The sequence below is a fragment of the Leopardus geoffroyi genome, chromosome A2, assembly GCF_018350155.1.
Source record: "Leopardus geoffroyi isolate Oge1 chromosome A2, O.geoffroyi_Oge1_pat1.0, whole genome shotgun sequence".
NCBI classification, from domain to species: domain Eukaryota; kingdom Metazoa; phylum Chordata; class Mammalia; order Carnivora; family Felidae; genus Leopardus; species Leopardus geoffroyi.
This window is the reverse complement of record NC_059331.1, coordinates 153,831,351-153,854,324: the sequence shown is the minus strand read 5'-3', so window position 1 is coordinate 153,854,324 and position 22,974 is coordinate 153,831,351. Positions and strand designations below refer to the sequence as shown.

Below are 22,974 nucleotides of genomic sequence, written 5' to 3'. Positions count from 1 at the left end.
TAGGCTTAATTTACTAATTTTCTGAAGTTGAGATGTTTAGTGTATTTTTTTATCTACCTAATATATACATTTAATGATATCTATTTCCCTCTTATCATGGCCTTAACAGTGTATTTCAAGGATATTATTTCCACGATCATTCAGATAAAAACATTTTCCTATATCCATTGGGATTTCTTCTTTGATGTTTTATTTAAATTTAGTTCAAACTGTTTATTTTGAAATAATTTCAGTTAAATCTGCAATGGTACAGAGATCTCCTATACCTTTACACAGCTTAGTTTTTCAAGTATTAATTCATCATAGCTCTTTAATGCCTTAATAATCAGAATGCATTTCTTAAGAGTAAGGATATTGCTATGTAACCAGAGTGTGATGATTAAATATAAAACTGACACTGGGGTGCCTGCGTGGCTCAGTGGGTTAAGCATCCAACCTCAACTCAGGTCGTGATCTCATCGTTTTTGGGTTCGAGCTCTGCATCGGGTTCTGTGCTGACAGCTCGGAGCCTGGAGCCTGCTTCCAATACTGTGTCTCCCTCTCTCTCTGTCCCACCCTGCTTGCACTGTCTCTCAAAAATAGGCAGTGAAAAAAAAAAAAAAAAATTAAAAAAAAGAAAACTGATGTTAAGATAATACTCTCATCTAAACTACAGACCATATTCCAATAATGCCATTTGTTTAAATAATGTCCTCTAAGGGAGGCCTGGTGGCTCAGTAGGTTAAGCGTATCACGACCAGCTCAAGTCACGATCTCACAGTTTGTGGGCTAGAGCTCCACATGGAGCTGGGTGCTGGCAGAGCCTGCTTGGGATTCTCTCTCCCTCTCTCTCTCTGCCCTCCCCCTACTCACAGTCTCTCTTTCTCTCTCAAAATAAGTTTAAAATAATGTCCTCTAAATAATTTTTCCCCTTCTAGTCCAGGATACAGCACAGAATCATGCATCACTGCATTTCATTTTCATATGAATTTCATTTCTTCATTTTCAAATATATGGAAGATTTTTATCATCTATCGTTATTTTCTACATTAACAGCATTGAGTTTTTACACAAAAACTTTATATGATTTTAACCCTCTGAAATTTAAGATTGCCCTGACATATGGTCAATTAAATGTTTTCTTTTTATGTTTATAAAGAATGTGTATTATTGGGTGCAGTGTTTCTTAATGTCCACAAGGTCATTTGCTATTTAGGTTATTTGAATCTTACAAAAATATACTGTTCTAATTTGCTTGTCAATTATTGAGAAAAGTATGTTGAAATTTCCCACTCTAGATATGTCTATGTTCTGTCATTTTTTGTTATGTATTTTAAAGCTATGGGCATATAGATTTAGAACTGTTACATCTTTTAAATGAAGAGAGCCTTTTATCATATAAAGTTTCCCTCTGGATCTCAAACAATACACTTTCACATAACAGCATGCCTTTGGTTAATGTTTGTATAACGCATCTTTTCCCATCATTCTTTCTATATACTTAGGCTTTAGTTGCTTCTTGTCTAAAAAGCAACTAGGGGGCGCCTGGGTGGCGCAGTCGGTTAAGCGTCCGACTTCAGCCAGGTCACGATCTCGCGGTCCGTGAGTTCGAGCCCCGGGTCGGGCTCTGGGCTGATGGCTCAGAGCCTGGAGCCTGTTTCCGATTCTGTGTCTCCCTCTCTCTCTGCCCCTCCCCCGTTCATGCTTTGTCTCTCTCTGTCCCAAAAAGAAATAAACGTTGGAAAAAAAAAAAAAAAATTTAAAAAGCAAATAGCAGATTTTCAATTTTTTTATTAAGCTTGCAATCTTTTAATTTGGGACATTTTATCCATTTACATTTATTATAATTACAAATCTATTTATAGATTTACACTTACCAAGTCCTTATTAAATCCCCTCTGTTCTTTGTTTTTCTTCTTTGGCCTGTCTTTAGACTAATTATTCCATTTCCCCTCTATGTTAACTTTGATAATCAGATACACTTCTATATTCTTTTAGTGATTACTCTAGACATTTCAAAATGCAGATCTGGAGTTATCTAATACTGATTTATATTTTTTTACCATCTTCCTAAACTGTACATAAGCCTTAGAACACAGACTCCATATCCCCCTAACATGTCTGTTGTGTACTATACAGAACACACACGACATATACCAGTAAGACATTTTTATTGTTTCATAAATTGATATTTATTTAGATTTACTCGTACTTACCATTTTAAATGATTTTCATTCCATCATGCATTGACTACCATTTCTCTTTTGCCTAAGGTATACTTTAGTGAGGGTTTACTGGGGATATATTATCCCAGTTTATTTGGTCTGAAATGCCTTTCATTAATCTTCATTTTAAAGAATATGTTCACTGGCTATATAATTTTAGCTCTGTAATTATTTTCTTTTTGTACTTAAAAACATACTGGCTTTTCTTTTTTTTTTTTTTAGCCTCCTGGGCATTTATAGGGCTTCCTAAATATGGGCTAGATATCTTTCTTCAGTATTACCACATTCCAAACCATTATATTCTGTCCTTACATGTTGTTTCCTTCTCATTCCTCTCTCTTCTCTCCTTATGGGACCCCAGTTGCACCCTGTATTACTTCTCTACTTTCCATCCTGGGTATTCTCTTACTTTTCTTCTAGTTCATCAATTCTCATTTCCTGCTATGTCAAATCTGTTACAGCCTCTAAGAGTTAATTTCAGTTATGGTAATTTTTAGTTCTGGATTTCCCATCTCATTCTCTTTTATAGTTTTCAGTTCTCTACTCAAAATTTCCATTTTGTCCCTGGTCTTCAATATGGTAAGATATAGCCTTAAGGGTCTTTTTATCTTATTTGTTGTATCTGGTAGGTTTTGTTCACATTGTCTCATCACCTAGCATACGTGATTACTTCTAATTATGTGTTGGACCATTTTGCAAAATTCATTACTGCATCAACTTGAGGTATAGGATGATGTTTTCTCTCTTCAGGGAGCATTTACATTTGAATCTACCAGGCACCCGGGGGCACCAGCAATAGGATTTCAATTTATTCCAACTTTGGGTAATGAAAAAATTTGATGCTGAGGCTTCAGTCCCAGTCAGGAACTATTTACTAGCTAGTTCATCTTTACTATGATAGCATAGACTTTCAGGGTTCCAAATTAAGGCAAGGAGAAACCTTCAAGCCCTGTAACCCCTGAACTCCAATTGCTGTCTTTCCAGCCCTGTGGCCTATTAAAAGTGCTCCTTGATTTCCTGGTAAAATGCCATGAAGGGTAAAAACGCTCCTCGCATTCTCTGTCCCCACTCCAACCTGGTCCAGTAAATCTTTACTACTAAGACTTTTTATCAAGGACTTCTGTATTTTATCCAGGTTTTCTAGTTATCCTCCCTGGTATGGTTTGGTCCAAACTGTCTAGCCTGCCATTATTGGGAGCCTAGACAGTTTTTTTTTCTTTTCTTTTCCTTCTTTTTGTTTTATTTAAATTCCAGTTAGATAACAATACAGTATACTATTAGTTTCAGGTGTATAATTTAAGGATTGAACACTTATATACAATATTTGAAACTCCTAAGTGCTCTCCTTAATCCCTATCACCTTTTCAACCCCACCCCACCTCTCCTCTGATAACCACCAGTTTTTGAGACTTGACCATTTTAACCAATTTTATTTGTACTAATCAGAACCACCCAAATGCTAACATGAAAGTGTACGAGGCCCATGCTATAACAGGTTCTGTTCTCTGAAAAACCCAAAGACGTAGATTTTTTTTTAAATGTAAAATCTCATTTTACAACACTGGAAATTAATTCCATTTAGTTTTAAATAGTGTGTAAGCCAGTGGTTCTCAACTCAGGGTAATTTTGTTCTGCAGAGCATTTGGCAACATCTGGAGATATTTCTGGTCCTCACAACCAGAAGGATGCCACTGGCATCTAGTGAATACAGGTCAAAGATGCCGCTGAACACCATACAATGAACCAGACAGGACCCCCACAAGTATCTGTAGTGACCAAGTTGAAAAATCCTGGAACAGGCCAACATACTGTTGGCCGAACAAAACTTCATTTGCCGACTGCCATCTGGCCGGGGTGCCAGCAGCCCTCCAGTCCTCATAAAGCTTACCATACATGTGTGCACATAATTAAAGATGACAGTACCTATGCTCTTTATGTTCTAATAACTGGCAGTCCCGGCATGTCAGTTTGTCACATGTTTCACAGTAAAGCTTCAGCTGCTCCTTCTTATGAAAAGGACAAAACACTGGCCGCTGACTGGTCACACCAACTGCCTCTGTACAAACAACAGGAGGCAAAAAGAAGAAAATTAACATAAGTGAATACTACATAATTATCAGATTATTCATTTGCATTTCAATCCGTTGAAATATAAAAGAGCTATAAGCAGTTTCACTGACACCATCACTACTACTAGGTTTGTGGTACAGGGACACATGGTAGTGTGGTGAGCACAGCATAACGTGCAGACTTGTCCACTCACGATGTTGTACACCTGAAATTAACTTGACGTTGTGTGTCAACTAGACTTCAATTAACATCAAGAAAAAAGACACAGAATGTTAGGTATTCTCAGCATTTTAGAAGGAAAAGATAAATAAGCTTTTCATTCCAGAACTTCAAACTAACTCAGGAGAAAAATAAAGTATGTAGCTTAAAATGTGCTTTATGGAATTAAAAAGTCTTAAGAAAATAAGCAGATAAGTGAGTGTGACCCAACTCGATGTTTTCCACTCCAATATGGCAGATGACTGTTTTAAATGGAATTCAGAAAATCTAATAAAAATGTATAAAGAACATGATTAAAAAAGTTATTTATCCACTTGTGCAAAAATCCTTAGAGGGTACCCACTAACACAGAAATAATCATAAAGTTTTCACTATATACTGTAGTCCTCCATGTAACTTAATAGTTATCCAGAGTGAGGATAATATTGAGCAATGCTTATGTATAATGTTAAATTAAAAAATCAGAATACAAATAAGTATAATAATTGACTCAACAGTAAGCAGTTATTTCACTAATAATTAAGGATAAAATCCAAACATTTCAGAAATAATCCCACTTCTAGAAATAACCACTATTAATAACCTAGTATGTGTTCTTATGGTTGTTTTCTTTGTATATAACTACATACACTAGCAGGTATTTTGTTTTACAATATTGTCTACAGTAAGTACAGAGCTTCTTAGATAATAAGAACATGTCATTCATTTATAGATTTCCTTTACTTATTGGAGAATTTAGATCCTGACTCAGTCATCTTCCTAGTCCTCAGTGTCACCATCACTCTGGATGAGTTAGAAGTTTACACAGATTGCCACATAAAAACAAGGCTCTCACACTTTTTCATCTCCAGAGACCTGTACTCCATTTTAGCTCCTTACATCATGGTCCCACCCAAAACTTTGGATTGTGCTTAACTGGTTCATTTCTCTAATCACAGATTCAAACATCCACTCTAATAACGTCTACTTTTTAACCTTCCGGTTTTTAGTTAACCGCTCTCACTTTGCCTCCGTGATCTCTAGTTCCCAACAATTTCTTTCATCCTATCAACTGACAGTACTATCAACTTCATCTCCTTTATAGAGTTATAAAAAAAATCCTTCATTTCAATAAATGCCATTATTTGTACCCCTTCCTCTACTGAACTTCCAGAACACCTGTCCAGCTAAACCCCAATCCTAGAGAAGTTCAATTCTTCTCTATCTATACCAATCCCCACACTGCTGAAGCCTGATGGAGGAAGTTTTAAGGCCTATACATCAAATGTAACCTCAATGCTACCAAACATTCTCTGTTTCTGAAGTTGGAGCTCTCTTCCAACTAGAGTTCTTTCAAATATCCCTCACATTCCTTACCTTTAAATCTTATTTCCTCTCCTTTGTTTTTCAGTAGATGGCTGAATTCACAGAAAAAGAGTCTGTCTAGCAGTAATCTGTTCAACGTGTCTGAACCTGTACCTGGCCTCTTTTGCCTTTTCCTCATCAGTACCTTCAGAAATCATATTCCCTTTTCCTGTGTCACCAGAATCCTAGCTTCATCTCGTTCTTCCTCCTCTTCTTGCATCTTACTTTCCAGGTACATCTAACTGTCTCCCTCTGTAAATGTGCACCTGTACTTCAGTTTTCCCCACCCTCCTCCTTCTATTCGTTTGTCAAGCCCCAGATGTGGCCTCCAACCTAAATCCCCAAATCTGAGTCTGATGCTCCTTTGATGTGCTCCCGTGGAACTTATGAGACCAAACTATGATTGCTAATTTGTTCGTAGTTTTCATCATACTAATAACTCTTGTGGGGGTAAAAGTGTCTGTTTTATTTACTTTTTCATCTCTAATACCCAGCAAAATTCCTGGAATATAGAATAGACATATGAACACTGGTTGACTTGAATTAAAAGCAATAAACTAATTTTTAAACAAAAATATATTAATGAGCCATAAAAATTAATGAAGTTCTGATAAATGCCACAACATGGATAAACCCTGAAAATACTGTGGCAAGTGAAATAAGCCAGACACCAAAGGACAACTACTGTATGATCTTACTTGCAGAAATAAGCAAATTTGTGGAGACAGATAGTAGATTAGGGGTTAGCAAGGGCAGAGGAAAGAGGAGAATGAGCATTATTACTTATTGGGCACCGTTTCTTTCTGGGATGATGAAAAAACTGTGGAAACAGACAGTGGTGATGGTTGCCTAACACTGTAAATGCAATTAATGCGACTGAATTGTACTTGTAAAAGTGGTTTGAATGGCAAGTTTTAAGTTACATATATTTTAGTATAATAAAATATTAGTAATCTTTATAAGCGATACAATAAAAACTGAGAAGCCATAAATTACATAAAAAGCAGAGCTTCTTCAGTTATCTACATATCAAATATCACAAAACCGGTTTACCACAACAATATCAGAGGGAAAGGAGTTGTAAAACTTTTGTTAAGCCCACCTCTTGTCACACCTTAGAAATAAGTGATCAGAGAAGTTTAAAAAGCAACTTTTTTTTCATTTGCTGTACATTCGCACCAAATTAAGCCATTTATAGGAAGAGGAGGGTTTATATTTGTCATTTATATATGTCTTCAAATTTCAATTACAATATACACCTCCTTTTTTTTAAACAAAAAAAAAAGAAAAAAACAGGAGTCTATTACAAGTGTATGAAAACAAAGTCAGTACAGGAAGGAAGATAAGGGTGGGAAGGATAGAGAAAAAGAGGTTAAAAGAACTAATTTATTACCTGGAGATACTTCCTCCTTCTGTCTCACAGTGTGGTCTTTTGTGAACTTCACTCTTTGATGAGCTCTGATGCATGTCTTGCAGAGCCACTCAACACACTCTACACAAAACCCATTAGCTTCTGCATTGTCCTCACAGCTTGTACACACCTAATAAGAGAAACATGTCACGTCAATTTTTAAGAAAAATGAAAAGGTGGTCAAACCACTCGTCATATAAAAATGATATACCAACCATACTTGATCTCTATCAGTTATCTTAAGAGTGCTTGTAAATTTAAATTTATAAACTTATGAAACGGATATATAATACTGTCCTTCATTCAATATACAAATATTCCAGGCACTGTACTAAGTGCTGAGGATAGAACAATGCGGAAAAGCAAACATGGTTCCTGCCCTATGATGCTGAGTGTCCTAGATGGGAGTGTGGGTTCATATCCCAGTTCCCCACTCGTCAGCTGAGTAGTCTTGGGCAGGTTACTTAGAATGCTCTCTAAGATGAAGTTAATAACAGATTTTACTGAGTCGTGGTGAAGACTAAATGTGAAGTACACAAACATTACTGTAAGGCTCACACCAATACACAATTACACACTGAGAAGTGCCATAAAGTATGAGAAGTTAAAGAGCATTATGATAGGGGAAACGATCTCATTTTAGTGGGGCTGGAGTACTGCAGAAAGTCAGAGATTACCCAGGCAAGGCTTTCTCTAAGGAGATCATATTAACATTAAGGTATGGAAGTTGAGTCATCAGTTATTAATGAAAAGCCTTCTAGGCAGAGAGAAGAGCATGTACAATAGCCTCCAGGCAAAAGGAGCACAGCAGGTTCAAAGAACTGGCACAAAGTAGGATCAAGGGGAAAGACTGGCAAGAGAAGAAGTGAGGGGCAAGGCAGGCAGGGGTCAGATCAAGCAGGATCATATGACAATTTTGGTCCTTGTCTGATGAAGTCTCCTAAAAGCTTTAAAGTAAGTGACATGGCCAGATTTGCAATTTTAAAAATCACTGTCACTGCAATATAGAGAATAGATTAGAAAAGGGGGAAGTGTTTCCTGCAGAGACAAGTAAGAGGGTTTTTTCAATGTTTTAAGTGAGAGTGGGTGGAAGTGGGAATAAATGAGGGAGACTGAGAGTGAAACTGACTGGTTCAGAAGATGCACTGGATACGGGAGGTGAAGAAGGGAAAGCTTCTTTGTTTCCAGCTTGTGTAACTTTACATGGTGTCACTATTCTCTGGGAACAGTTATTAAAGTTATAGAGAAGCACTCCTTATGTTATCTTCTGTGATGGGGAGAAGAAATTCCGCCCCCCTCCCTCTCAGTTAGTGCTTTACCTTAGCTAAATTCCAAATACATGGATAACATTTTCATTCATCGAACCTGTCTTTTCTTCAGCTCTTATCTTTAACCTTTCTAACATCATTAAAGCCCCTGGCTCCTACTTCCTAGAAACCATTTGGATTCCTTGATATCTCCAGATCCTCTTATCTCTCTGATGCCCTCTGGATGTAACCCCCCACTCTTCCTCCTCCCTCTGTAGATTTTTGTTAGAATCGGGAATTGTCTCATCCTTACAGCCTTAGCTTCAATTATGATGTCTTTAAAGATATAACCTAAAATTTAACCTCTAGGCTACACTAGGCTACAAAAAAGAAAGAGGACGGGGGCGCCTGGGTGGCTCAGTCGGTTAAGCGCCCAACTTCAGCTCAGGTCATAATCTCACAGTTCGTGGGTTCGAGCCCTGCGTCGGGCTCTGTGCTGATAGCTCAAAGCCTGGAGTCTGCTTCAGATTCTGTGTCTCCCCTTCTCTCTCTGCCCCTCCCATGCTCATGCTCTGTCTCTCTCTCAATAATAAATAAAGGTTTAAAAAAAAAAAAAAAAAGAGAATGACAGATCTCAGTATATGAAGTAAAATAAAAAAGCAAAGTAGAAAAGTAAATCATGCTAGTGCTTATCTAAGAAAGATGGGGATGGGTGAAATGACACTTGCCAATATTTTTTAAACATAGAATTACTTAAAATTACATATGAAATAATATTTTAAACATAAGAATAAAGGAAATTAAATGGCTACCTATAGGGTAGATTAAACAGTGAGAGTCTAAATTCTCTCAATATACTGTATTTCACAAATTAAATTAAAAACATTAAATGCCTGGGGCACCTGGGTGGCTCAGTTGGTTGAGTGTTCAACTTCGGCTCAGGTCATGATCTTGAAGTTCATGAGTTTGAGCCCCACCATCAGGCTTTGTGCTGACAGCTTGGAGCCTGGCGCCTCCTTCAGATTCTGGGTCTCCCTCTGTCTATGCCCCTTCCCCAATCATGCTCTGTCTCTCTCTCCCTCTCTCTCTCTCTCTCAAAAATAAATAAATGTTAAAAAAAATTAAATGCCTAAAAATCAAAAGCAAATTAAACTATCAAGTGGGTGGTTTAACCACACAAAGAATTATTTATTTCAAGTAAACTTTAAAATATTACACTGTATGGTAACTCATGTTTAAATAAAAACTAAAAAAAAAAGTACGATTTGATTGACCATCGCCAGTGCATGCATGTAGTAATTGCTGTGTTCCTTTCTTTCTATTTTGACGGAAACAACTCTATAATTTCTACTTTCAGCACCATCTCTATTCTTCTATACTCTTACTCTGCAGACTGTATTTATGCTTTATGAGCTGGGTCCACATTGGATTCTAACAAGAGATGGTGCTGGAGGAAGACTGCAGTGCCAGAGGAAGTAGTACTTGATCATCTTAGCTGTCTTTTTATTTGCTTGCATTCTCCGTGAACATCAGACCCATCAATACTGCCTCACCCTGGCAGAAGCCGTTCCCTCCCCCAGCAGCACTTAGCACCCACCAGACTACAGTTTTTCCAGTCCTCATGGAACCAGCTTTGGAGATACTGACACAGTAGGCCGACGCCTGCTCCTCTGAGGTCTGCAATCCCAAGGCTGAAACATCGCCTGTTCAGAGGTCTGAACTGACGTTCCACAAGACCCTTCTAACTTTGACTAGTTTCTCCTTTTTCCCTCAGCCGCTTCCTTATGGTTGCTATCTCTATGATACTTTAAGTATTTATTTACCTTTCAGTAAACAAGTTTATATCTAGTTAATTTTCAGGATTAAGATGGCTTCTGATTTTACCAAAACTGATACAGTATACCCTATAATATAATGTATAATATATATATTTGGAGAAAATAAATGATTTTGTCACTGTAATTAAGAACCAAGATTTCCAATACTGGATGAATGAGATAAATGTAAAATCAAAAAAGTAAAACCTACAAATCTAAATTGGACTCACATATATCAATATACACCACAAGTACATATTGATATTTGTAAGTCCAATTTAGATTTGTAGGTTTTACTTTTTTGCTTTTACATTTATTTTATCTTTTTTTTTTTTTCCTAGACAGTTGCTCCTTGTATATTTTCAAATACCAGGCACCCATTACCTCATAAGGAAGCACACTTTATTTTTGGAGAGTGCACTACTGAGCCAGATGAAATGCCTCCTCTTCTTAAGGTCTTCCACATACAAGAATCTCAGAGATAGACGTTATGTCCTCCCTCAGTAACTTCTCATAAGCCTCAAATCAGGCTGTTTGCTTAGCAGTGGAATACATTCATATTTGGTAATCACAGACTTTACTCCCTCCGCTGAATGTGAATTTTCAGCAGATCCACGACTCTCCTGATAAATAAGCAGTCTTCTTGGTGCTGTTCACATGACCCTTCCATGGCAGTGAGGGTAGGGAAGGGAAACAGGGAGCCTTCTGTGACCCTCAACAGGGTCAAAGTAGAACCTCAAAGAATGGCTGCACTAGAGATGATCTAGACTCTGGTTATCCTAAGGGACAGCCCAGAAGGCAAGGCTACAACCCTTATTTCTCATATACTCTGCATGACACCAGGTCAAGCTACTAGCCACCTCTGCAGAAAACTAACAGCAACAAAAACGTCACAGTTGGACATTTGGTATCATAAAGAACAAATACCTGTACACCAAATTTTTATATTATTATCTACCGGTTTGGGTATCAAGGGGATGAAGATTTAGTTTTTTTGATGTAGAGAACAGACACTTGCTGTTTGAACTCTTGAAGTTATTTCTCACATTTTTGCTCCAGAAATTTGTTCGTTTGGTAAGTATATTCTGACCACTAGGCTCCCTTTTCTGTTAAAAAATTTGCACCTATGACTTTTCTAAAATCTCAGCCTTCTTAAAAATGCTAGTTTCCTTACTAAGGTTTACAGTTTTCTATCATCTAATACTCACTTGGCATTCTGTTTATCCTTTTCCCTGTCACTTAATAAACATTTCAGAAACTCTAACACGGTTCTTTCCAAAATTCCATGTGTTTGAAGATCCTTTGACTGTGCCCCAGGAGATACTATGTGGCCTAAATTCAAAACCAAGCCAGATGGACTTGTTTATTCTTTTTTACTGACATATAATTAACACAGCTATATTAGCTTCAGGTGTACAATTTTAGGATTCAATAATTCTATATATCTCTCGGTGCTCAACACTGTAAGTGTAGTCACTTCTCTTTTTTAAAGTGAATACCCCTAGCACCCATACTGTGGTCTCCAGATACCATGTGTGACTAAAAGAAACCAAAGATCCTAACAAAATCTCGTCAAAACACAAAGTAGGGAAGACAGCAAGGACTACTGCGATTCTATCAGAATGACTCAGGAATCAATGTGAGGCTCCTATTGCCAAGATGGCACAATTTGATCATCAATTAAAAACAACTAACTACTACAACACCTTTTATATTAAAAATCCATGAGTTCATAAAGATACAAACACACCACTCATTAGTTATCTCCGAAGAACGCTAAGAAACTAAGTCACTATTCTAAAAATTAGCAACTAAAGGAAATGAACCAAGTACTTAACCTACCTTTGCTATGTATGTAACCAAAGAATAAATGAAGGAAGGCTTCTGTTTCTCTTCCAGATAAGAAATATAGGGGAATGACAGAATGAGAATGTCACAATTTTTCAAAGCCCTAACTTAATAAGAAATCATGGTGGTGATCATTAATGGTCATTGACATTAGAAAAAAGACAGATAAAACTCATATGCCTCCTGATTGAAGTACAGGTCAAGCTACTAGCCAGCTCTGCAGACATATGGATGAAAGTATTCTTATGCCCCCTAACCCAAAAGGACCTGAAATGAAATCAGCTTCTACCTATTTACTGTCAGTATACACAAAATACAGGAAACAGAGAAGCATGTTAAATGACTTTATGAAGATGGTCAGCAAAATGCAGAATAAGGCTAACTCCACAGGACTAACACCCAGTTTATCTAACAAATTAAAGGGAGGAAAAAGAAAACTAGTGAAGTAAAGGGGTATTTTGAGATTAATTAAAAGATAGATTTGAGACAAATCAACCAAATGCACTGTGTAGGCCTTAATGGATCCTTATAGAAACAAACCACTGTTTAAATTTTATTTTTTTTTATTTATTTTTGGGACAGAGAGAGACAGAGCATGAACGGGGGAGGGGCAGAGAGAGAGGGAGACACAGAATCGGAAACAGGCTCCAGGCTCTGAGCCATCAGCCCAGAGCCTGACGCGGGGCTCGAACTCACGGACTGCGAGATCGTGACCTGGCTGAAGTCGGACGCTTAACCGACTGCGCCACCCAGGCGCCCCACAAACCACTGTTTAAAAAAAGAAACCATAAGAATTAGAGACACATATCACTGGGTGTTTGATGATATTAAGGTTTAACTGTAAAATTTTTTACATGTGAAATTAATATGCTGGTTAGGTTTATAAAAAATTATTTTTCCAAAGAAGTACTGAAAGATTTATGGATTAGATTACCCTCAACATAATATAGTATGTGGAAGGGTGTCAGGATAAACATAAAACAAGAGTTGATGGCTACTAAGCTAGGTATGTGTACATGGGAGTTTGTTATGTGAAACTGTCCCTTCTCTTGGTAATGCCTAAAATTATCTGTAACAAACATTTTTTAAGCTTTATCTTTGTTCAGCTATGAACTATCCTCAGAGCTCCAGTTTGACCACAGATGACATCACCTTAGTCTCAGAGGCAAACTCAATCACATTCAAAACCAATTCTCTATCTACTTCCCTTACCTCTTAATCTCTGTGAAAAGCACCACCATCTTGGCAGTGAGGTCCCTCTCACCTCCACATCCAATCAGGTACATCAAAACCTTGTGTGAGCTGTAACTTATCCCCTTCCTTCTCGTATTGCCACTAGGCTAGCTCAGCTCTCAATACCTTTTGCCTAGGCCTTTCTACCTCCAATTCATCCCACATTATTACCTCTCTAGTCTTCATTCCCAAAATATCCCTAACAAGTACCCTATTCCTGAACCAGGTTTAACACTCTCCTAGCCTCACTTACCTACATTGAAGATGTCAATTTGGACTCTATTTCTAGTTTAACTGATTATAACTTCTTCCTATTATGTTTCTGTGACCAAAATAGAGTCAATAAACTTACTAAAAACTAATTGATATACAGAAGAAAAAAGCAGCCTCTTAGAGTTGTCCTTTAGATTAGAATCCCTTCAGTTCTCATCTCTTACCATCGTCAATTCATATCAGATCATTATTCCATCCTGTTGATTATTTATGCTGCTTTGCTTTTGAATTTTCTGGATTGAGCATGCACATGTACTACTAGAGTTCAAGTGATATGACTAACAAAGTTTATGTAGTATAAATATAATCATATATGAAAGTGACATGACACTCTAGAAGACAAAAAAAATCAGTAGTATTCACAGGGAAACTTTCAGAAGAGCTAAGTACTTGACACTGTAGTTCACATAAATAACTACATTTCTATTCTTTAAAGCTGGTTTCACAACAATTAGCAAGTTTATTCTCTGCATTAAGCCCTGGTTTGGCCTTTGATGAACTGTGGATACTTTATTATTATTATTTTTTACTTTTTTTTTTTTTTAACATTTATTTATTTTTGAGAGAGATAGAGACTGAGCATGAGCTAGAGAGGGGCAGAGAGAGGGGGAGACACAGAATCTGGAGCAGGCTCCAGGCTCCACAGAGCCCGATGTGGGGCTCGAATTCACGAACTATGAGATCATGACCTGAGTTGAAGTCAGACGCCAACCAGGCGCCCCTGAACTGTGGACACTTTTGAAACAAAAGAGGTATTTTTGTTAGTAACAGATGTATATAAGATGAGCCCTAAATTCCCACAGTTCCCCCAAGAAACCAACAAGAAAAGCTGAAAGTGAAAAGTACAGAAACTTAGCTATGTGATTAGTAAAGTGTCTTAAAGATTACTTTTTAGATTTTTACATTTTAGATTAATAATCATTTTCTTCTCATAGATTCAATTCCTTCACAGATCTAGTGTGCTAAATTAAAGGAACTGCCTAGAGAAATCATCAATCAATCCTAATTCAAAAGTAGACTAATATACTACGCTTAGTGTACACTACAGAATCAATCCTAGCTGACCTCCACGAGAGGCACTACAGTTCATCTTCCAGGGACTGGACATCTAGATAGATCTAAGGGGCCAACAGAAATGTTCTACATGTGGGATATGGAAGTGGGGAAAAGAGAAAAACACCAGTGGGCCTCTAAGTGCAATACCCGGACAATGTTACCAAATGAGGCTTTCAAAGAAATACCATGCAGAAATTTTAAGAAATTTTTTTCTTAATACCATTAAGAAATTTTCTTAAAATGTGAAACCATACTAATCAAAGACATACAATTTTTCATATGTATCATTATAGAGTTCATCATTAAAACAGAAAAAAATGAAAAAAGGGTCTTAAAATTTAGAAAATCTGTCAAAATATAGTAAAATTGCAAAAAAAAAAAAAAAGAAATACATAGAGTAAAATTACAAAAAAATGAAATACTATCAAATACAGAATAATGGTTTCCTCTGAAGGGAAAGGGAAGGTGAGGGTACAAGCAAGGCTTCTGTATTGGCACTGTTTTAATCCTTAAGATGAATTATTCATTATTCTTTATATTCCTTTTAAAGTATTAAATAATTTGATAGACATAATGGTCAAAAGGGGGTCAGACACCTTTTATTTTAGCGTCCTTCAGTAACTTAGGCTGCTTCATTAAGAGAAGGCAATATGGGGCGTCTGGGTGGCTCAGTCAGCTAGGCGTCCGAATTCAGCTCAGGTCATGATCTCGCAGTTCGTTCGTTCAAGCCCCACGTTGGGCCCTGTGCTGACAGCTTGGAGCCTGGAGCCTGCTTTGATTTTGTGTCTCCCTCTCTCTCTGCCCCTAACCACTTGCATTCTGTCTCTCTCTCAAAAAATAAACAAACATTAAAAAAAAAAAAAAAAAAAAAGAGGCAAAACATTTTAAGGCTTAATACACTTACCTGATTAGACTTTTCTACTGTACTGCTGGGAACCTCAGTAGTGTCCTTCACAAAAAAATTATCTATGATGTGTCTCTCTGCACATTCTTGGCTGCAAACTGGACATCGAATGACTCCAACTGGGAAAGACAAAATTGCGTTCTAAGTTTTTTTGGTTTGTACAGCATAATGATTTGACTGTTTGTATTTAAATGCAAAATGACCACCGCGATAAGTTCAGTTAACATCTGTCACCATGCAGTTACAAAAGTTTTTGTGAGAAGAATTTTCAAAACACTCTCCAAGCTACTTTCACATATGCAATACAGTACTGTTAACTACAGTCACCATGCTATATATTACATCCCTATGACTTATTCCTTTTATAAATGGGAACTTGTACCTTTTGACCCCTTTCATTCATTCCACCCACCCATGATCCGCTACATCTCAGGCAACCACCAATCTGCTCTCTATATCCATGAGCTCTCATTCTAAGTTTTAATACAAAAATACAAAGCACTAAACGAGCACATCTCACTTAAACTGTAACTGGGTTCTTTTACAATGTCCACTCTCTTCAAACTCATACCTGTCACTACTTAACACAAAGCAATTCAGTTTATATACATATATGGATTATAAGTATGCGTGTGTGCACCATAAATAAAGTAGGTGTGGGATATACCTAATAATGACTAAAACTTCATTATTCTAAATGAGATTCCACCCGCCCCCCACGCCCCCCCCCCCCCCGAATAAGCATCCCTATGGGCTGCTCTTTTTATTGTTTAGCAACTTCTCCTAGCAGTGGTTTTCAAATATCCATGTGTAGAACCACAGGGGAGATGTTTAAAAGAAAAGAGTTCTAGGGGAAACTGAGTGGCTCTGTCAGTTGAGTGCCGGACTCTTGATTTTGGCTGAGGTCATGATCTCACAATTTGTGGGACTGAGCCCCAAGTGGGGCTCATGCTGAGAGCACAGAGTCTGCTTGGGATTCTTTCTCTGCCCCTCCCTCGTTCATACTCTCTCTCCCTGAATGAATGAATGAATGAATACAGAGTTCTGATTTTCTCTGGACCTATTGAACCAGGATTTCTGAAAGGGGAGCACAAAGATACTTGTTTTGCTTAAAATCTCCATGGGAAATTATTAAGAAACACTATTTAGTTTCCTTTAACAAGTGCAAACAGTGTTCCTTTGGGGGAGGAGAGAAATCATCTTCCATAGTACTTGGGAAATCAATAAATAATTATGAATTGATTAAGATCTAAATTTTTGACTAAAATTTTAAAAATCTAATATTCATTTGATGCTATAATTTGTACCAAGGAGACTGCAATAATGTTCCCGGGTACATTTTTTTGGAAAATGAAATGCATATGAATGAATACAAAGCAACCCAAAGGCCATTTTCATTTGTATATACAAGCACTATTTTTTTTTAATTAAAAAGAACCTATTTTACTTTACAATAGCAACAAAAAATACTAACTACTCAGAAATAATTGTTTTAAATATATAAGGTCATTGTGGAGAAAAATGCTAAGCTAAATTTAGAAACCTTTAAAAATATCTAAGAAAAATCATGTTCGTGATGGTAAAGATATCAGTTCTCTCCAAACATCTATACATTCAATGCAGTTTTAATAATCCCAATAGGAATTTCAATAGAATTTTGATAAGCTGGGAGACATTGTCTACCAAATAACAAGACTTACTCTAAAGCTATGTAAATAAAATGGTGTGAAATTTATGTAAGGATAAAAAAAATGGAAAAGAATACACATAAAAGGCTCACATATAAGTACATTTTATACATGACAGATGTGGCACTAGAAATCAATGGGAAAAGGGATGAACTTTTCACGGTGCTATAGTTCTCTAACATGAGAGGGGGATGAATTAGATCACTACTCAGTTAAAAACAATAATACTTTTAAAAGATTAAGAACTTTAAAACTTTCACAAGGAAATGTAAGAAAACATCTCTGTAACCTTAGGGCAGGAATAAAATTCTCATCAAGAAACAAAAAGCAAGAGATTAAGGGAAATATTAATGAATTCAATTTCACTCAAGAAATACAGCTAGTCTAAAGATACACCCAACATGTGCTGACAAAGAATAATAAAAATCCACAAATTAGGTGACAATGCATTTCTAAAAAGAGAAAGATTGAGTAAACATATTTTTCCTTATTCCTCCAGATAAGTACAGCTAAAAACTCTAGGCCTTCTATATGAAACAATCGTAAGAGCACTGAAAGGTAGAGAGAAGGCGGCAGACTAGCTACAGATCTCAGAACCCAAGGAACGACAGTGATAAGTTCATTGGATTTTCTTTTAGCCCCATGTATTCCAAAGTGGATGTTCATGAAGTCACCATCCTAGGAACATCAACAGGTGTAAACAAAAAAAAAAACTATCCCACAGAAACCTTCTGTGGAAGGACGGTCCAGGAAAGGGGGAGCCTACCAAGACAAAACTTTTAGGCAATAACTGCTCTACTCCAGCCAAACACCACAGATAAAACTGTGCTCCCTTTCCCACCAGCACAGGCCCAGTGGGAAGCCTAGACTTCCACTAGCAGAAATCAAGTACCCCCACTATGCACTGCTGTGTTTGTCACAGAAGCCTGGTGGGGACCTGGGGCTTTCATCCTTACTGGGTGCTAATGGAGCTTTCATCCTGCAGTGTCAGTGGAGACCACATGAAGAGCCTGATTTTACACTTCCAGGAAATAATGAGGTACTCCTCTATCTCTATGCTGGGATGGAGTTAGAAAAGGCCTATTGGGGGCGCCTGGGTGGCTCAGTTGGTTGGGCGACCAACTTCGGCTCAGGTCATCATCTTACAGTTTGTGAGTTCGAGCCCTGCATCGGGCTCTGTGCTGACAGCTCAGAGCCTGGAACCTATTTCAGATTCTGTTGTCTCCCCCTCTCTCTGCCCCTCCCCTGCTCATGCTCTGTGTCTCTCTCTCAGTAATAAATAAACGTTAAAAAAATTAAAAAGAAAAGAAAAAAAGAAAAGGCCTATTGGACATTCAGAACTTTTACCACTGCCTACCAGTAACCTCCTGTCCCTCTGTCCCCACTCCTTAGATGTGTCAATAAAGAACACATGAGCAGCAGTTAATAGACATCCATTTGCCCTATCAACCAGGGAGGTATCAAGAAGTACCAAGACTCTTCCACATCATCTACTGGTAAGGAGGAGGCCCTCCTCTTCCAGATGTCAAGGGAGGCAGAGTAAGGAACACAGACTTCAATTTCTACCTCATAAGAGGCAGAAAATAATAAATATAAGGGCAGAGACCAATGGAATTGAAAACTGAAAGTCATTGAAAGAAAAAGCTGGTTATTTGAAAAGGCCAATAAAATTAACAAACTTTCACCAAGACTGAAGATGACAAAGGAGAAGATATAATTTAGCAAACATAAAGAATGAAAAAAGGGAGTATCACTACAGACCACATGGACATCTAAAAGGTAACAGAGGAATACTAACACTAGTCAGAAAAATTTAATGATGTAAGTGAAACAAACTCCTCAAAGAGTGCAACCTACTATAACTTACCCAATATGAAATAATTTCAATAGCACCCTAACTATTTGGAAATTGGCTCTAAACAAACCAAAGTACTTAGGTGTAAACCAAACAAAATGTGTATTGGACTTATACGCTGAAAACTACAAAACTCTAAGGAGAGAAATCAAAGAAGATCTAGAGAAATGGAGAGACATAAAGTGTTCACGGACAGGGATAATCAGTGTAATAAAGATGTCAATTCTCTTTAATGTGAGCTGTGGGTTTAACACAATTCCTAATATGCCGGCAACATTTTATTTGTAGATGCAGACAAGATTAGTTTAAAATTTATATAGAAAGGCAAATGTACAATAATAGCTAAATCAATATTGGAAACAAGAATAGAGGAACTGTTCTATCCAATTTCAAGACTGTAATCAAGAAGGTCTGTTACTGACTAAAGGATAGACACTGATGAATAAAACAGAACAGAGAACTGAAATAGATCCACACCAGTAGGGTCAACTCATTTTTGACAAATGCGTAAAAGCATCTTAATGCTGAAGGTACAAAATGCTGATGAGAGATATACTGTGTTCACAGATTGGAGGACTCATTTCAGTAAAGATGTTGATTCTCCCCAAATGGATCTACAGATCAATATACTCCTATCAAAATCCTAAGCAAAATTTTTTTAGAAGTATAGACAAGGTTAATCCAAGATTTATGTGGATAAGGAAAAGAACTAAAATAGCTAAAGCAGTTTTGAAAAAAAGAAAGTGAGAGGAACCACTAACCAATTTTAAGACTTATATAGATAGAGTAGTTGAGACAGGGTAATATTGGCAGGATAGACACATAGATGAAAGGAACAGAATAGAGCATCCAGAAATACACCCACACAAGCCCAACTGATTTTTGACAAAAGTGTGAAAATAATTCAGTGGAAGGAAATACTTTTCAACAAATTACACCGGAGTAACTGGGTATTCATAGGCAAGAAATTGAGCCTCAACCTAAACTTTACATTTTGTATAAGATTAACTCAAAGTGGATCAGATTTTAATACCGAACATAAATCTATAAAAACTTTAGAAGAGAACAGGAGAAAATCTTAAGGGCGTAGGACTTGAAGAGTTCTTAGACATATCAACAACACAACCCATCATTAAAGAACATGGATGAATTTGATTTCATCAAAATTAAAAACTTTGCTCTGCGAAATACTTGTGAAGATGGAAAAAAAAAAAAAAAAAACCACTACACAATGGGCGAAAATATTTGCAAACCAGAGGTCTGACAAAGGATACATATCTACAATATATAAACAACTCTCAAAACTCAATAAAGGAACAAACATCCCAATTAGAAAATAAGCTAAACACATGAAGAGATACTTTACCAGTGGGGATATATACATGTCAAATAAGCACACGAAAGGATGTTTCACATCACCAGCCATCAGGTAAACACAAATTAAGATTATGACAAGATACTAATACATAGGTATTATTGCTACTTTTTTTGGATCTCTCATACATTCCCAGAGGGAATGTATAATGGTACAGTCACTCTGTAAAATAGTTTGGCAGTTTCTTAAAAATTAAGCATAGGGGCGCCTGGGTGGCTCAGTCGGTTGCGCGGCGACTTCGGCTCAGGTCATGATCTCGCGGTCCGTGAGTTCGAGCCCCGCGTCGGGCTCTGTGCTGACAGCTCAGAGCCTGGAGCCTGTTTCGGATTCTGTGTCTCCCTCTCTCTGACCCTCCCCCATTCATGCTCTGTCTCTCTCTATCTCAAAAATAAATAAACGTTAAAAAAAAATTAAAAAAATAAATTAAGCATAACGTTAATCATATGAATTGACAATCTCATGCCTGGACATTTATTTGGTGTTCTCCTTGTATGTACTGCTTTATATTCCTAAAGATGAATAAAGAGAGATCAGTAAATCTTGTTAACCTGATCAAAGTCACAGAGCAGTGGAGCTATGATCTAAATTCATTGCTGACTGACCCAAGCGCAGGCTCTGTACTACTACACTTTACAAAAATATTTTAGAAAACATGGGTTAATAGATCACATCATTTTGACAGATAAGATATTAGTCCATGAATTGAGAATCCTATTTGGCTCTCTTTTCCTCCCTGGCTGCTTGAAGCTCAGCTGCCATCACGAACAACATAGTAACTATCCAGACCAGGAAGTCACGACCAACTCATTACTTCAGCAGAAACACATGGTCACTGATTTTCTTCACCTCAGAAACCCAACAGTACCTAAGCCAGAAATTCGGGGAAAACTAGCCAAAGTGTACAAGACCAAGGAGATGTCTTCTTTGTATTTAGATTCAGAATCCACTTGCTGGTGGCAGGACAATTGGCTTTGGTATGATTTGTGATTCCTTGGATTATGCAAAGAAAAATGAATCCAAACATAGATGTGCAAGGCATGTCCTAAACAAGAAGAAAAAGATGTCAAGAACACTGCGAAAAAACTCAAGAACAGAAAGAAGAAAGTCAAGGGGACTGCAAAAGCCAATGTTGGTGCTGACAAAAAGAAGGGGTAAAGATCCTGCAGTGACTTGATCTGTGGTGATCATGCAGATTTTTCATGAGAGGATTAATAAACTAAAAACTTTAAAAAAATAATCTCATTTGTGTAAGGTGCTGAATTTGACCTAAATCAATTTAAAATCCAAATAAATGCTAACAGTATCTTTTTAACCATAGAGTTAATGGGGAACTTTAATTAAAAAATTTTTTTTTAATGTTTATTTTTGAGAGAGATAGAGTGCAAGTTGGAGAGGGGCAGAGAGAGGGAGAGACAGAATCCAAAGCAGTCTCCAGGCTCTGAGCTATCAGCACAGAGCCCGACATGGGGCTCAGACCCACAAACGGTGAGATCATGACCTGAGCCTAAGTCGGGCGCTTACCCAACTGAACCACCCAGGAGCCCCTAATTTTTAAGATTTTATTTTATTTTTTATAAGTAATCTGTACATCCAATGTGGGGCTCAAACTCACAACCCCAAAATCAAGAGTCCCATGCTCTACCAACTGAGCCAGCCAGGTGTCCCAGAAAATGTAATTTCTATTTGACCAAGTGTGAGTACATTTATAGGTCCTCTGCATATATTGGTAGAGATTAGCATCCAGAATATATCCTTCCAGAAACTGGAAGGATTAAAATCTGATTAACTAAAGAAAAATAATTCTCTAAGAAGTGTTGAGATTTTTACTTTTATCACTCATCACTATGAGTGTTTAATGGCCATGGTTGTTTCTTTTTGTTATTTAATTAGGTTGAAAAAATTTTTTTAATGTTTATTTACTTTTCAGAGAGAGACAGAGAGAGCAAGTGAGCAAGCAGGGGAAGGGCAGAGAGAGAAAGACACAGAATCTGAAGCAGGCTCCAGGCTCTGAGCTGTCAGTCCAGAGCCCAATGCAGGGCTTGAACTCATGAACTGTGAGATCATGACCTGAGCCAAAACTGGACACTTAACCGACTGAGCCACCCAGGCGCCCCTAGGTTAAAAATCTTTTAAGTGGTATGTACCTTCCATTAAGTCTGTTTTCTAACGTTACCTTTGATGACGCCTGCAACCCCACCTACCTTCCTGTACAAATAATCCCATCTTGTTCTAATTCTTCCCCCTTCCCCCAGATTTATCCTTTTATTTATTTATGTTTATTGTTTATTGTCTAGCAATCCCAAATAGAACATAAATCCCACGAGGGCAGATTTTAGTCTGTTTAGTTCACTGGTATTCCAAGACAATTAAAAATGTACCTGGCACAGCGCTCAATAAATATTTGGTGAATGATGAATAAACTGCTTAGTA

The 22,974-nt window shown here is 37.3% G+C and overlaps 1 protein-coding gene across 2 annotated transcripts in view; it reads right to left on the bottom strand.

Annotated features, from left to right (window-relative positions):
* Window positions 1-22,974, bottom strand: part of TRIM24 (tripartite motif containing 24) — a 124,299-nt gene that overhangs the window by 47,163 nt on the left and 54,162 nt on the right. For both annotated transcript variants that reach the window (XM_045495811.1, XM_045495810.1), the window contains exons 2-4: window positions 15,627-15,745; window positions 7,231-7,378; window positions 4,128-4,260 (exon numbers count right to left, since the gene is read on the bottom strand). In XM_045495811.1, coding sequence (XP_045351767.1) covers window positions 4,128-4,260; window positions 7,231-7,378; window positions 15,627-15,745 — 400 coding nt within the window. The remainder of the gene's footprint in view (window positions 1-4,127; window positions 4,261-7,230; window positions 7,379-15,626; window positions 15,746-22,974) is intronic.